The sequence below is a fragment of the Solanum lycopersicum genome, chromosome 3 (genome assembly GCF_036512215.1).
Source record: "Solanum lycopersicum chromosome 3, SLM_r2.1".
Classification (NCBI taxonomy): domain Eukaryota; kingdom Viridiplantae; phylum Streptophyta; class Magnoliopsida; order Solanales; family Solanaceae; genus Solanum; species Solanum lycopersicum.
In genome coordinates, this window is record NC_090802.1 from 20,078,485 (window position 1) to 20,095,034 (window position 16,550).

A 16,550-nucleotide genomic window follows, 5' to 3' on the forward strand; every position below is an offset into this window, starting at 1 on the left:
AGTGCTTTATTTTTCTAGTTCAGTCAGCCTATGATGCCTACTGGGTACCTATTATTTGGTACTCATGCTACGCTCTGCATCTATTTTTGTGATGCAGGTCCGAGCACCAGTAGTCAGCGTTGATCGAGTTTGGAGCATTTCTGATCTGGAGACAGGTGTGAGCAAACACCGTTTTGTACTATTTCAGTCTCCATCTGTTTATATAAAGACTTGTCTTTTACTTTTCGAGACAGTCTAGTTTCGGTGGTCCACTGTTGGGACTTGTACACGTTTTCTTGGTAGCTTTGTATTAGTGACTTCCTAGCTCTGGGAGGGATCCTTTATTGTATTTATGCTTTGGTTTGCTTATATTGTTATAGTAATTTTGCTTAGTCTTGTTTAGTTTCTACCCTCACACCCATTACGTGTTGTTTTGGGTTGTGGTTCGGCTTACCTACTGGTGGGTTATAGTAGGTGCCTTCATGGCTCGAGAAATTAAACCGTGACACAAAAGACTCACCAAACACCAAAAAGTCGTCCATGAAAACTTCGACAAAGTCGTCCAGCATATCATGAAAGATGTCCATGGATGTGGGCGCCACCGAATGACCATTGTTGGCCTTAATACAACACTTGGTCTGGCTTACTTAATTGAGCGAAAAGTTAACTCAATGTAAGAAAACATTCCCATAATGCAACTTGAAAGAAAATAGCTTTGCTAAAATAACAGTTAAGTCTCACAATAAAATATCCATAAATAAAGAAAGACTTAGGAACTAAATGTCACACTGTCTATGAAGACTCTATCATACTAAGATAGATATTGGGACAGACATTACAACATCCGGGTAAGTAAATATTAGAAAGTTATACAAAGTCCTCCGGAATGCAAGGAGGCTCATTACTGACTCTGAGTGCTCAAACTGGATCAATGAAGCGCTGGATACTAATCCTAGTTACCTACGTCTGCATCATAAGATGATGCATGCCAATTGGCATTAGTACATTCAATGTACAAGTATGTTATTTGGAATAATAAATAACAACTTAAGCTTGAAAAGAATAGAAAGAAACACTTATGTGGCTCTACTCAACGCATGAACTATTGAACTTAATATAGGAAAATAATGTCACAAGATATATATATATATATATATATATATATATATATATATATATATATATATATATTAAGCTTTTAAAACAGTGTAGATAACTTAGTTCGTTAAAGAAAATGCAATAGCAAACTCAACTTTACTTATATATGAAAATAATATAGTTTCTGTGGGAGATTATCTACCACCGCTATGAGCCTCAGAGGTGATACAACGTCTTGCCCATGCTACCAGAACTATCCTATACTTTATCGTCGCATAGAACTCCTTAACTTTGTGGATCCACTAGCTTAACATATATGATCATCTAAAAGTATGACCTGTTAACACCCATGATACCTACATGGTTTTCATGTAGACTTGAGTTAATATGAACTCTCATTCCCATATTAGTCCTCAATACTACTCTGAAAACATACTTTAGCTCACGCTTTTTTAAAATAACTTACTTTCTTTGGGTTGAGATAATTGCTCAACACTGAGCTTTAAAAAGCTCTCTTGGAATTAATGTTCCCTTTTCTTGTTCATAACTCTTTTGGGAAATCTTAGTTTTCTCTTAACTTAAACTTGAAAACATTCATAAACTTGTAAGGAATACTTAGTTCCCTTATAACTTTTTAGGAATGAACACAACTCTTTACTCATTACTTAGCTTGAAACTTTAGCATTAAATCAAATCTTAAAGAATACGTAGAGTTCCCTTATATTCTTGAAGGAAAGACTTAAACATTTACTCTTTACTTTAACTTGTAACTTGATGTTAAAACGAAGTTAAAAGTTTTAATAAAGACTCTTGAAAATCTTAAAGAACTTTGCTTTGGACTAGCTTCTTAACATTAGACTTGACTCTTAACTTCCTTGACTTTGATCTTAATTTTTATTGAATTAGATTAAGGATTTAAGGTTATTATTTGTGTTCTGTGGTGATATCTAGGTGTTTAGAAATCCTTTGAAGTAATTAGAATCATTGTAAAGTGTTAATGTACCTTAGAAGGACTTACAAAGGCTTAACTATTAATCTGGGTACAAAATGCCAATTTAGGCGCATTCGGGGGGCGCCGCGCAATCCTCATTTGAATGAGACTTGGTTCTGGCACACTTTTTGCACTCCGTGCCAGGCCCTATGTGACAAAGGCCAGTTTCTTGTGTATTGAAGGCATGACGCGCCTGGCCTTGCCCAGGTGCGTTTGACGAAATATTTGACTCGTTTTTCATCTCTAAACCCTCCAAACCTCCCTAACTTTTTCACCAAACACTTAGGATCGTTATTACCCTCAATACCCAATGGATTCGACTACAAAAACAAACCTGAAAACCTGAATAAAATCAACTTTAAAATTGCAACAACTCAATCAACAAGAATTTAATAACTCTTTTCAAAAACTTCACTTCTCATCATTCAATCTACTAAAAATCATTGAATTAAAAAAGTTGGTGTATGCGTGTAATCCAACACGAAAAGATCTCACATACCTTGATAGGGATCACCCTCGATGAATTCCAATCGAAATTCCTTGGCTTTCTTGGCGAAACTTTTATCTTTCTCCCTTTTTCCTTCTTCTCTTCTCTTTTGATCAAGCCCTAAGCGTAAAGTTAATTTTCTAATCTGTACTAAAACTGGTTTTTACCCCAAACAAATCCCTAAATGGGAAAAAAGACTAGTTTGCCCTTCCTTAAATCCGGATTGGTACCTTTCTCAATCTGACAACCCAACTTCGGATAGACATATCTCCATCAAACAATATCAAACATGCGCAAATTCAATGGCATTGGAAAGATATCTCCAAGAGCTTTCGAACCATATAAAGAACTACTTCTAACTCATTCTGAACTAGAAGATATAACCGTTTGAAAATGACCAAAACTCACTTATTAAACTTAGAAAATTAAACTTAGAAAAAATTCCATATTTCTCCTTTTCTTTCCAAAACGAATATTTTTAGTTTCTTAACTTATTCTTATCTAATTAAAATTTGTGAGATTTTACAATGGTCTCACTATTGGTTGCACTTCTTCAGCTAGTGAAACTGCTTTATTATTTTAGGGACAACCTATTTTGGTTTGCTTTTTTCCTTACCACATCATTATCCCGTGTTATAGGAGCTAAATCCTCTAACTACAACCTATTTTGTGTAGTCACCACGTTCATCGATTTAGGATTTAGGTACGTGTTGTCAGGAAAACCTTGTGGTCTTGAATTCAGGGTCCAGATTACTTTTCTAAGTTATCTGTAGCTAACTGATTATTTCGCACATCAACAGCTAACTGGGCTTGATCAACCATTTTCTTCTAAACATCTCCTCCACACTCATGTTTTTGGAATGCTATTTGGGTTGCTCCCTCTGCATCTGCGGTTGGTACCCCTACGAGTTATCTTGCGGCCTATACTGATTATGCCCTTGATTTTGATTGTGATTTCCACCCCAAGAAAAGTTTGGATGGTAACGCCAACTTGGGTTATATGAGTTACCACAGTTATGTTAGCCTACTATTCTCGGGGCTTTTTCTACAAAAAATACAGATTCTGAGTTGCACAGCATAACTCTGCACTGTGATCACTTCCTCCGCAAATCTCACATCAAGACAGTGGTGGTTGAACTGCATTAACTTGGTAAAGTTGTTATCCTAGTGCCATTTTGCTAAAATGTGTACTCATCATATTCTGCATGGCAGAAATATGTGCAATAAGAGTAGTCATATTTCCAATACACCTGTAGTTTTCTGAACCATATGCTTCAGGTTGCCTCCGTTCCATTCTAGATTGCCCTGAGAAATCCGGAAAACTAGTTGAGAACTTCTACGAAAATCAAAGAAGTGAAAATAAAGAGGGATTCCTGAAACTCGATGTATACAATCTTATATATATTCAATTCATACTAAATGTTATCTAATAGAGCACAATCAAGAAAATTAGATTGTAGCATACCTCGAAGCCGATCACGCGTGTTCTTAATCCACTTACTAGAGTTTTTATCTTTCAAAGCTCCTCCAACCATCGCCATGTTATCATAATATTAATCACAATGTCAAAATAGACGTTTAGACACCAAAATTGATGCAATCGGAGATGTCCCGAAATCAAATTAAAATGGCATTATGTGACTCGATTGAGGATCCCAAAATTAACTATGTTAATAGGTCCCAAATAGCTAATGAAACTTGTGCCCCCAAAATTGGGCACAATTCAAGCTCAAAATCAGCACATGCTCGAAAAAAAGAAATGTTAAAAAATCTCTAGCGATCCTTCCGGACAGTTCTTTACCTTGATAATGCGCTCCCTACATTCTCTTGATACACACAAGTGAAACCCCACTGATTCCCAACAAATAACAAGTGAAAACACTCAATTTGAAAATCTCTAGCTTGAGTTACTCAGGTTTCAAAATGAGAGTTTGAAGATGAAATCGAATCTGGTATTAGAAGTTGACTTTCACGAACCCAGCCCCAATCCATTATCACGATAGTCAACAGAATAAGGTCAACCTTGGACCTTCTTCGTGAATGCGGAGGGTTGAAGTGACTTCTCTCCGCAATCGTGACACGCATCCTACGAATGCGATGACCAAGGTGACAAGCCTTCACAAACGTAGCCTTTGACTCGCTAACGCAAAGAGGAAAACAAGTCTTGCGCTAGCTGGTGCAACATCAAGTCATGCATCAAGGCTCAAAATCCCTGATAGGTGCTCAAAATATGTTTGGAACCCCACGCCCGCAAACGAGATATGATAGTCCACCGAATTCTGCATTTCAAACTTAATGAAGATATCCAAACTTCCAACCGAGGTCATCCAAGCACTATTTAAAACCAAATTTCACAAGGGGACTCGAAATGAGACTAGAAGCTTTGGGATTTGCACGAAAGGTTCGTCTAGACCTAAATCGATGTCCCATAGCTAACACATCCGTCAAAATTATATTATGAAGGTAGCATGCCTAAAGTCTTGAACAAAGTTACCCATTCAAGTTTCAAAAGATCCAAAATACAGAAACATGCACGAAATCCAAATGACGACCAGACGACTTAACTATCGATCGTTGTAAGTCAAATGGATTGAGGTCGATATAGAAAATCTCTAAAAGCTAAAAAGATTTGAAAATGGAGGAAATGACGTGAAGGGTTATTACAATAGTGCAACTTGTATTTGAGTCCTTGTGATCTCCTGTATTCTAGTTAGCAAACCAGAAATAATGAATGATGAAAAGAAAAAGAAAAGAACTATTTGAATCCATAAAAACAATTATTTTTTCTTAAGAAATTTAATCCCCTAAAGTATCTAAGGTTGTAGATTAATTCCTCCAAAAATAAAATGGATTAACCATTAACGAAATAGTGGTAACTCAACCTCAGAAGTCTAAAATATGTCTGACCTCTTTTGCTCCTAGCACACATAACAAGCTAGGCCATTGGTTATGGTACGATAACTAGTTATAGGCCACCTACGGGTTATGGTCCCACCGCAACTTTGAGCTTTGTGCTCCCCCTCCGCTCTGAGATATAGAGTTAAAGTTGGTCAAACCTATTTTCAAGTCATTTTTTAACTTTTGAACGTATTTGATAAAATTAAGAATAGCTTAAAATAAGTTTAAAATGACTATAAAAAGTTAAATTCTTAAAAATTATTTTTTTAAGTCAATCCAGGACAACTTGACAAGCCTAATAAAAGCAGTAGCTTTAGGCCTCTAAATTTGAGTGCCTCATTTTTAATATCGAGTATTATAAAAAATCAGAGGAAAAAAATATAAAGCCATTTAATAAATTTAAGATATTATGTGTCAAGAAAAATTAAATAAATTAGCTATAGTAAAAGAATTTCTAAAAATTAAAACTTAAGGCCTCTGTTCAATTTCTACTTCAGATTACTGATATGTTTGAGTTGCCTTCCAGTAGTTGGTGTCACTTTTATCACCCCAATATGAGCCATACTCTTAAAAACAAATTTGAAAGATAAAACCTATACCTAAACAAATCCTTTTAATCTGATCACCAAACTGGTTCTAATTAATGTATGATATAATAAATGCATCTTAGCAAAAATATGTGGTTGTTTGGATTGACTTAAAATTGAGTTAGACTTTTAGAAGTGTTTGACAAATTTAATGAAATAACTTTAAATAAGTCAAAAATAACATAAAATAAGTTAAGAAATGTTTGACAAGGTAAAAAAAGACTTAAAATATATTTTAAATAAAGGAAAATGCACAAGTACCCCTCAACCTATACCCGGAATCTCAGGGACACACTTATACTATATTAAGGTCCTATTACCCCCTGAACTTATTTTATAAGTAATTTTCTACCCGTTTTCAACCTACGTGGCACTAAGTTGAAAAAAAATCAACCAGCATTCAGCCTACAAGATAGTGCCACATGGATCGAAAAGGGATAGAAAATTATTAATAAAATAAGTTCAGGGGATAATAGGACCTTAGTATAGTATAAGTGTGTCTATGAGATTTCGGGCATAGATTGAGGGGATACTTGTATATTATCTCTTTAAATAACTTAATATAAGTTTAAAAAATCGAGAATAGGTCTCCCCTATTTTTTATTTTTCTTTTAACTTAAAAGTCATTTTAATTTTATTTTTTATTTTTAATTTAAAAGCTACTTTTTTGAGCTAATCCAAACGGGCTAGAAGAAAATTATATTACCAAATGTGAGTTGTTACCTTCACTTAAGCCCCTCTTAACAATAAAAATAATAACATCACTTTAAAAACGTGCAATCACTAAGTAAGAGTTTAATGATTTTATAAAATGATCAATTATGTGAACCTTTTACACTTCATGTGTGACCGTGTGTGTGTTGGAAATGATGGTAAGAACACGACTACCAAATTATTCAACCACACACCAGAATTAATAAATGATTTAGAATATCTTTAAGTAATATGATGAGATCCATTCCAAAAAAAAAAATTCTTTCTAAAGTATCAACCTTGTATTAAAATTAATAATAATATATTAAATATGTTTACATATAGGTTCAAACAAGTAGTGGAATATTCAAGCTACTCTTGAATCTCGATATCGCCTAGTTTCTACTAACAGGTGTAGATTATTGCAATGCACTTCGAGCGTGGTTGATAGCTTGGAATAATTAATCTTGAACGTACAATATCGTATGAGATACTATTGTGGTTGATTATGATGACTTGAAAGAAATTATCACAAAACGTAATGTAGTGTTTGATTGACGATACTAAATTAAATTTACGAAGAAATCTATATTTAAGTTTTTGAGTGGAGAGGTGATGTGAATATAAATATGTTATTAAATCTGAATAAGAAAGTTTATAAGACAATTTTCTGATTAATTCATTCTTTATTCTTTATTGATTAGAATTATGTATATTGATTATTCTTTGTTCCCTTTCTCTAGAGTTGTTTGCACACATGAAATGAAAGGAAGAGCGCGTTGAAGACATGCTAAGTGTACTAAGAGTTTATTTTTTAATTGGTGTACGAGTTGAAGTTTCGATTAAATTTAGATTGCATACTGAATAATTTATTTGACATGCTAAGAGTACAAGAGTTTATTTTTCATTTGATTTACGTGTTAAATTTTTGATTAAATTTAGATTGCATACTGAATAACTTATTTAAAGGTATTATTCCTATTAAAAAAATTTCTATACGTAAAACTCGAATTTATATTTAAGAGTGGAATAATTTTATCGATGCATCGCCATCCTTACAGCAGTCAAGTATTATTAGAGATGAAATAGAGATACAAAATTGGAGCTTTTAAGGGAGGCAAAGGCAGGCAAAGAGTCTCTATCTTCACACCCTCAATGTATATATTATGTGTGTGGATAATTATGGCATTTCTGGTGGTTTGGTACAAACATTTTGGAATTATATGATTCAGTTATAAAATTTCTGTTGGAGGCATCCTTCTGACCAAAAGTCGATAAGTGTGATCATATTATAATTATATAAAAAAAAAAGATTCTGAATTTGATGTAGATTATTTGTATTATTTTTGAATATTAATAATATTAAAAATATTTTTTTATTTGATTAATTATTAAATAAATTCTCAATATGTCAAATGACATAACAAGTAGTCTCAAACTCTTGTAGGAGTATCGACTTTTTAATAAAAAAATTTAAAAAAAATGTTGAAAACACTAAATTTGTGATAATTTAGGGGTGTGCATCACTCACTCATATTGTAAAATTGGAAATATATTTAAGTTTAGTTAGTAAGACAAAACAGATTTTTAAAATTTTCAATAATTAAAAATTCTAAATCTTGCATCAAATTATGTACCTGACTTTTTTTCAACTCCACTACCTACTAATATATCCACCACTTGCTCGGCAAATCATCTTACAAGCACTGTGGTCCAACTTGGTAATTTGTCAAAAATAATAAATGAATATTTTACTTTTCTTTCTTTTTTCTTTTTTCTTTTTTTCTAAATCAAAAAATTAAAAATGAATATTTCAAGCTTAAACTAAAAATTGAAGTAAACGAAATAATGAAAATCGTAAAGTATAAGAAAATTGGTTTGAAAAAAAATTAATTTTGATCGAAATTACTGTAACGATATCAAACTTTATGGAAGACATTTTACTCCACTACACTATTTAATAGTTATTTTAAAGATTTATATGTGTCACGTGAATATATTACTGTTTCTAATGATGCAATATTTATAATATCCACATGGATATATATATTACTTCAAAATATATTATTAAATAGTACAGAAATAAAAGATTTTTTAAAAAAATTTAATATTATTATAATAATTTCAATCAAAGTTCGATCATATTTCCCCTCAAGCATATAATGCAATTAAATATCAAACATCATTGAGTGTAACCACATGGTGGCTTAGCTTTTGCTTGAGAGTGTAACCCTAACTCTACAAAATATTTGTTTAAGATAAGTTGTGTGATTATTGCAAGCATATTTGCTCTACTTTGGGATGTCATACTCATCTTAGTAGACTAAGAGAGAACTTTTTTTATCAATACATAATAATAATAGATTAATTGAAAAATTAATATAATGCAATTGTTTTTCTAAAAAAAGTAATCAGTACCCTTCGAGGTGCCCTAGTGGTTTGAGCTTGTGACTTTCATGTTGGAGGTCTCAAGTTTGAAACCCCTTGCCAGCGAAAGTAAGGGGTTTATCTTTTGGGTCGAGCTCGTCGCATCAGACTTGTCTGGTGCGGGTTACCTCTCCTATATGGCTTGCGAGCTATTGCATAGGAGCGGGATTTTACCCTGTGCGCACTCAAAAGGGTAGCGACTGCAAATTTTCCTTGTCGTCAAAAAAAAAAGTAATCAGTCGAACTTGATAATTGGTATTGCTTTTGCATATTGTCTGAGTTATACAAACTTAGAATTGATACTTCAATAAGTCGTAGAACTTTATATGTTTTTTATTTGAGGTTGATATGTATAATTAAGGAGATGACTATTTATATGATCAACTTAACTATTAAATATACGGAATGCATACACACAAAAGTTTTTTCGAATTTTAAACCAAAAATATCTAATTAAAACATTTTATCGAGGGTTAGATTGTTCAAGTGAAAAATGACTTAATTTGAGTATATAATTTAAATATTCTAACCAGTTTAAGAAGCTAATTATGAATTAACTTCTTTTTTTTTTTTTTACAAAAAACAATACTAAGGAAAATAGGATTTTTCAAAAATTTAAGGTAGAATAGATCTTGACTTTGAGTTGCGGAATCTTTTGAAGAATAATAGGCACACGTACCTTTCTCATTTCCATGCGACTCCCAATACCCTAGTAGGTCCCAAGGTGAAGGCACTTTAATAAGGTAGTGCAGGATTTTTATTTATGGCTGTAATATTTGGATTAATTTTATATGATATTTGTCATCAGATATACGATAATTTTGTTCAGCAATACTAAGATAAATGTGAAGAATCATTTGCAAATATATATTTATTGAGTTTTGAATCTAAAACTTCATGGTTTTTAATTATTTAATTGACCATTAGGCCATAACATTGGATGCAAAATAGTGCATAATTATTTTTTTTTTATGATCCTAGTATTTGGACTAGCTTTTTCATAAATCATTTAATTTCATGGGTAGTGTTACCTTCACAAGTAACAGATAATATATAACTTTATCCATCAAAATTATGACAAATAGGAAGAATCACTTTCTGTTTTAAGAATTATTTTTTAAATTTTTGTTGAGTTTTGAAAATAAGACCACAGAGTCTCAATCACGAGGTCACATCCTTGTGTGCAAAGTAGTAAGGTGTTACTAATTTGTTTATAATTCTACTGTCTGAACTAGTTTTTGCGTATTTCAGTTAATTTCATGGATACCTGCTATCTTCCACCACTAACATATTATAGGCAACTGTGTCCACTTAGATTAAGACAGATTAGAAGAATCACCTAATGCTCTTCATTTTTGTCGAGTTTCAAACCAAAGATTTTGGAGTTTTCAACCACTAGGGTCACATCCTTAAGTGCAACGCAAAATCTCATTTAAAGAAAAAATAAATTTAAATGGCGTTAAAACTAATCTCAAAATATTAAAACTAGAGTTTTTTTTCTTCATTAGTTCAACTAATATTAATATTAATACTTAATGGAAATTACAGCTTGTCATTCATATATATATATATATATATATATATATATATATATATATATATATATATATATATATATACACACTTGGCAAAACGTGAATTTAGCTCAAAGAGTTAGTCGTGTTTCAATATTTTTGAAGTGCTAAAGAATTAAAGGTCTTAATTGTGTCATAAAACAATGACAAATAATGTACAATATATTTAATTTGTATTATACTATTCCTAATTAAAACAACTCCTCTCCTACCGGATAGAATGTTGGCTTTCTACTTAAGAAACTATTACCTAACCTTCTCACTTTCCTCTAATGGTGTGTTCCTCACGAAGGAAATAATAATTTCTTTAAAAAAATAAATTGATATCATACTTATTTTTTCATATTTAGAAGATAAGTTAAAAAATATTATTTCAAGAGCATGAAGGTGAGGCGTGATGATCAAGGTGTGAAGTCGATTGAGGGGATTGAATAGGTGGGGATGATGAGACAATAAATTGATAATTCTACTTTATATAACTTGTTTTCCATACATTCATTATGAAAATTATTTCTCTCATTTTAAAAAAAAATAATTATTTAACTAAAGAAAAAAAAATCAAATATTTTAGTCAATTAAAATTAAAAAAAAAACATTTTTCTCGGTATCAACACCCCAAGTCTCAAATAAATAATTTTTTCTTTTAGAAAAAAAAACAAATATTAAAAATATCCTCAAATTTAGCGTAATTTACTAGTTTCGTCCTTTAATATTTAGACAATAATAAAAAACTTATAACATGACTAATTAAGCTTATGAAACACCACTTGAATGACATACGCTCCTAATTCTTACAAAATCTAAAAATATTTTTACAACATTTTTCTCGAGCTCTTACTTAAAAAACTCATACTCCTACGGAAACTACTTATGTTATTATATGTGACAGATCGAGATATGGGCAAGTAAGTATGACGCGAGATTGGGTGCACGTGAAGAAAAGAAAGAAGAAAGAGAAAGAGAAAAAGTAGTATAGTATTTGTATTTGTATTTAAAACAACAAATGTTTTCTACAAATCCAAAGTGCTTATATGTATGTATTGTGATGTAAAAATATCAGAGTGTTGTTGGTTCAACTGAAGAAGAAGAAGAAATGATTCGTCTAGCACCATTATCAGAAGTACCAACAAATGATGAAGAAACCCACTCTTCTTCTTCTTCTTCCTCCTCATGGAGAAATTGGCTTAAAACTCACTTCTCTTTGATCTTTATCACTAAGAAATCTGACCTCAGGATTCTACTAAGTGTTCTTGGATGCCCTCTTTTCCCTGTTTCTTCCAATCCTAAAATACCCATTTCTCAAGTAAGTACGCATTCCTTTTTCTTCATTTATATTTGGGGATCCGCATATTACACTTCGACTAAATCTGATTCATGCTTGTAGGGGTTAAAATACTACCTTACAAATACAATTTTATATCTGATTAAAAAATAGTTATAACTTCACGACAATTTTATTCGTATACTATCAACAATTTGCACTTCTTTTTTTACAGTTATGTCCACATTGTGGGGCTCGATGCGAAAAGAAAATCAATTTGAAACTAGTATAATATATCAAAAATTATGTGATGTTTAATTTAGTATTGATTGTGTATATTAAATTAGTTGTACAATATTGAATTATTAATAAATGAAGACCATATAGGTATCGTCATCAGCTGAATACATAATTGAACACTTCAGAGCAGCAAGTGGGTGTAGGAAGATACAAGGGGTAGTAAAGAATATGTATGTAAGTGGAAAGGTATCAATGGCTATAGTGGATACTAGTTCACCTGCTAGTACTATTTCACAAAAAGGATGCTTTGTTTTGTGGCAAATGGTACCTAACAAGTGGTTAATTGAGTTAGTTGTTGCTGCTCACAAAGTTGTAGCTGGTAGTGATGGTAATGTTGCTTGGAGACACACACCTTGGCTTGGTTCTCATGCTGCCAAAGGCGCTATACGCCCTCTACGTCGAGCTCTTCAGGCAAGTCACATCATCACCCCATTATATTTTTCTTACTCATTTTGTTAAACTGTTAGGTCAGTTGGTGTGAGGGGTAAAAGTAAATAGCTCAGGGTCACGATTTTGGTGTCATGTTTGGGGTAACTTATCCCATCGTTCATACCATAATGATGGGATGAGTTATCCCAAGTTAACTAATAACTTGTTCCCAACCAAACGACCTCTTTGCTTAATAGACAAGTTTTTATCTTCATGGTGATGGGGAAATGTGAACGTGGATCTTGTTTTTCTCTTACCTTTCCCATGTTCGTCACTACACTTTTGGTCTATATTGCTTGGAATCTTTAAAAATGTGATCGGGATCCTTCAAAAGTAGTGCATTTTTTTAGAATCAAAATTTTTGGAGAGTTTGAGCAACTTAGCGTTTGGTGATGGTGTTACATGTGACCACTTATTTCACAATTTTTTGGGGAGTCCGAGCAAAATACGTGTTTTTTTTCAGAAAAGAACCAATTTCCCTTTGTATTAATCAGGCAAAAGCTTGTTTGTGGTGACTATTCTGTATTTTAGTAATACAGTTGTTGGTGTACTTGGGAATCTTCCAGCTTCATTTAATTTGGACTCAAGATAGATTATAGTTCTAGTATTCTATTAACGTCGTTCTAAATAAATGTGATTTGGGGTTTGATCTAGAGGCAAGACTTTTCTGTGCCAACTAACTTAGTCCTGCTAAAGGAAATCTCCTTCCCTCTCTTATTCCTAACACATAATTGGTGTGTAGGGGCTTGATCCACTGGCTGTAGCAGCAGTTTTCTCTGCAGCCGAATACATTGGTGAAAAGAATATATTGGGTATTGATACCTTTGTGCTAAAGTTATCCGCCAATCATCCTGACTTAACTGAAAGGAGTGACAATACAGCTGAGATGATCAAGCATGTCGTGTTTGGTTACTTCAGCCAAAGAAGTGGACTGCTAGTTTATGTAGAAGACTCATACTTGACCAGAATACAGTCTCCTGGTTCCCCTCCAACGTATTGGGAAACAACAATGGGTACAAAAGTGGAGGACTATCGGCCTGTAGAAGGCGTGATGATTGCACATTCAGGTTGTTCAAGTGTGATTATCACAAGATTTGGGGATAACTTGAAGGCTGGGCCTGCAATCACCAGAATGGAAGAGACATATACCATTGATGATGTTGCATTCAACGTCCCTGGTCTCTCTATTGACTCCTTCATTCCTCCTCAAGGACTAATCAAGGGATATCCTGAGGAAAATCTTGGCTGGAGGTCACCAATCGATCGATAAAAATGATCAAGCCAAGTCACCAAATATATATATTTTGTTACTTTTGATGATACTGACCTACAAACTGTTACTGAATATCTCAAGAGTGGTTTTTGTTCTTCCTCGTTGTTCTGTTTTATATGCTGCTAACAGATCATCATAGGAAATGTATTAATATCTTGTTTTTGGGTGTAATTGTTGAACTTGCTGTATCAATGTAGGAACTTGTTGTATCAATATCTCCAACTTCTTTAACCTGTATCAACAACAGATACAAATAAGGGGTCGTTTGGTAGCATGTATTATAAAAAATAATTCATACATTAGCCTTTTATATAATAAATACCTAGTTTGATACATCTTTATTCTATGTATAACTACTGCACACTATATTTGGTATTGCACATTCTATTTGGTATTGCACACTCTATTTGGTATTATGCTATGTATAAATTAATACATGAGAAATCATCTTATTAGCTACGAAAGAGTTTTTAATGCATATTAACATGGTAAAGATAGAATTTCTTCAATATCTTTTTCACATCCTTTCCACTATTTTGTGGAGGATATTTTTGTATACAATTTTTTAAAAGAAATGTACAAAGCATGTTATTTTAATATATTAAATCAAACACCACATGAGAGATTATCTAAGCATAATTAATGTGAGCATAATGAATACCAACATAACTAATACACCTCATTCAACACTCTTTTTATACATCCAATCAAGCGATCCTTTAAGTGTTTTTTATTTGATTGCATTATGCACCAATTAAATTAGAATTGGAGCATTCATGGAATGTAAATAAAGTATCTACTTTGTCAAAAGAGATGATTATGCAGTCTTGAGTAGGGGTGGACATGTGATGGTAGATGCTGCTATATGAAATTGAAAATTTTTATATATCAATATTTGGTATGCATTTAAAAAGTATTTGGGTATTTGATATTTTTAAAATAAATATTGACATCATATTGAATTATATAGTATCATATGCAATTTATATATATTACCAAAAATATATAAAAAGGCATAATGCACGTATTTGGACTTAAACTTGGCTTCAAATTTTAACTTTGACCTCCAACTTTCATAGTGCACAAACAAACACTTTAACTAACCAACCTTTTAATAAGTAAACACGCGAGTTCTACCTAGCAAAACACGTGATGTGCACGTATTTTGCGTGAGTTCGGAGTAATTTTTTAGGCCCACAACGGTAAAAAAATATGCTAAAATAACAACTCTATCCTTAACGAATCCCTTTTATATATATTTATATATATATTTCCAAATCAAAATCTCATCTGTCTTTCCTCCTCTTTCAGACCAAGATGTTTTCGTCTCTTTAAAACGATTTGTGCTCATATTTAGTGCAAATGACTTCTTATTTTTTTTGGTCATTATGGATAAAGAGTTATAACGAAGATTTCTTGGTTTGCAAACAATTAATCCAGGTTGTTAGTTTCTTGGATGTGAAGATGGTCGGGTATGGTTCCATTCAAAACACTTTTTTTTTTTTACATTTTACTTCTCAAGATTCAATTTTGGTAGTGAATTTGTTCTTCTTAAACATGTTGAATGCAAGTTTTTTAGGTGGTGTGAACTTGATTATACTGAACACGCTAGAATTAGTATTTCGGGATCACAAAAGAGGATAAAAAATATGATAAGAAAATGAAAAGATTAGGAGGAAATATCAAGTTTTGCTAATCAACTAGATACTATCTTGAATTTGTAGAGAGTTCATTATGTAGTAAATGTTTTGTAGATTGGTTGAAAAAGTTTATGCCAGAATCTTTTTATTCGTAATGTAGTTTTTTTATGGGTTAGTGACTGCCAATATGTATTGTAAGCAATCAAAGTAATGGATTGAAATGCACTATTTTAGAGCTGACAACAATTTCTCTCTCAACATTGGCTTCAATATTTATCATTTTTACAATTTACAAGGACATTACTTCAATATACTAGCGTGATTCACACACTTCCAACATAGTAAACACCTAACATCAAGGCAACCTACTATCAATCATAACAAACACCAAAAGACTTCACATAGAATAACTTAAAATCCATAAAACTAGGACAACTAATTAACCTCTGAAGATCTGTCTATACAAACATACATCAAAATAACCTAAGATACATCAAAATGACCAGTAATTGGAGTATACCTTTACAAACAATTATCAAAATAAAAAACAAAAAAAAGACCTCCTAGATCAACATTTATCCACATCACTTACACTTTAAACTCATGTGACCCAGTTACCCTTGGATTTGCTTTGGACCTTCTTCTTTGTCAATTGTTGAAGTTGATTTCCAATCATTACATCTTTTCCTTTCCATTTCAAACCAGGTGGCTTGAATCCAGGATCAAAATTTGTTTGTGATGCATCTTTAAATGCTTACCTATTCCCACTTGAGATAACCCTTTCACTTGATCTTCATGTCTGCTTAATCCATAGGACATTTTTTATAATACCTAAATAAAGATGTAAGAAAATCAATTAAAAAAAGGCAATATACATACGCTCATCACTCGTCTTCCAGTTTGTATATTTTTG

General features: G+C 32.3%; 1 protein-coding gene across 1 annotated transcript; it reads left to right on the plus strand.

The window, feature by feature from the left end:
* The first annotated feature begins 11,494 nt into the window (after window positions 1–11,494).
* On the plus strand, window positions 11,495–14,330 carry LOC101261993 (uncharacterized). The gene is made up of 3 exons (XM_004234704.5): window positions 11,495–12,037; window positions 12,383–12,706; window positions 13,467–14,330. The coding sequence occupies exons 1-3, from the start codon at window positions 11,828–11,830 to the stop codon at window positions 13,992–13,994; spliced, it is 1,062 nt and encodes a 353-aa protein (XP_004234752.1). The 5' UTR covers window positions 11,495–11,827; the 3' UTR covers window positions 13,995–14,330.
* The last annotated feature ends 2,220 nt before the right edge of the window (window positions 14,331–16,550 follow it).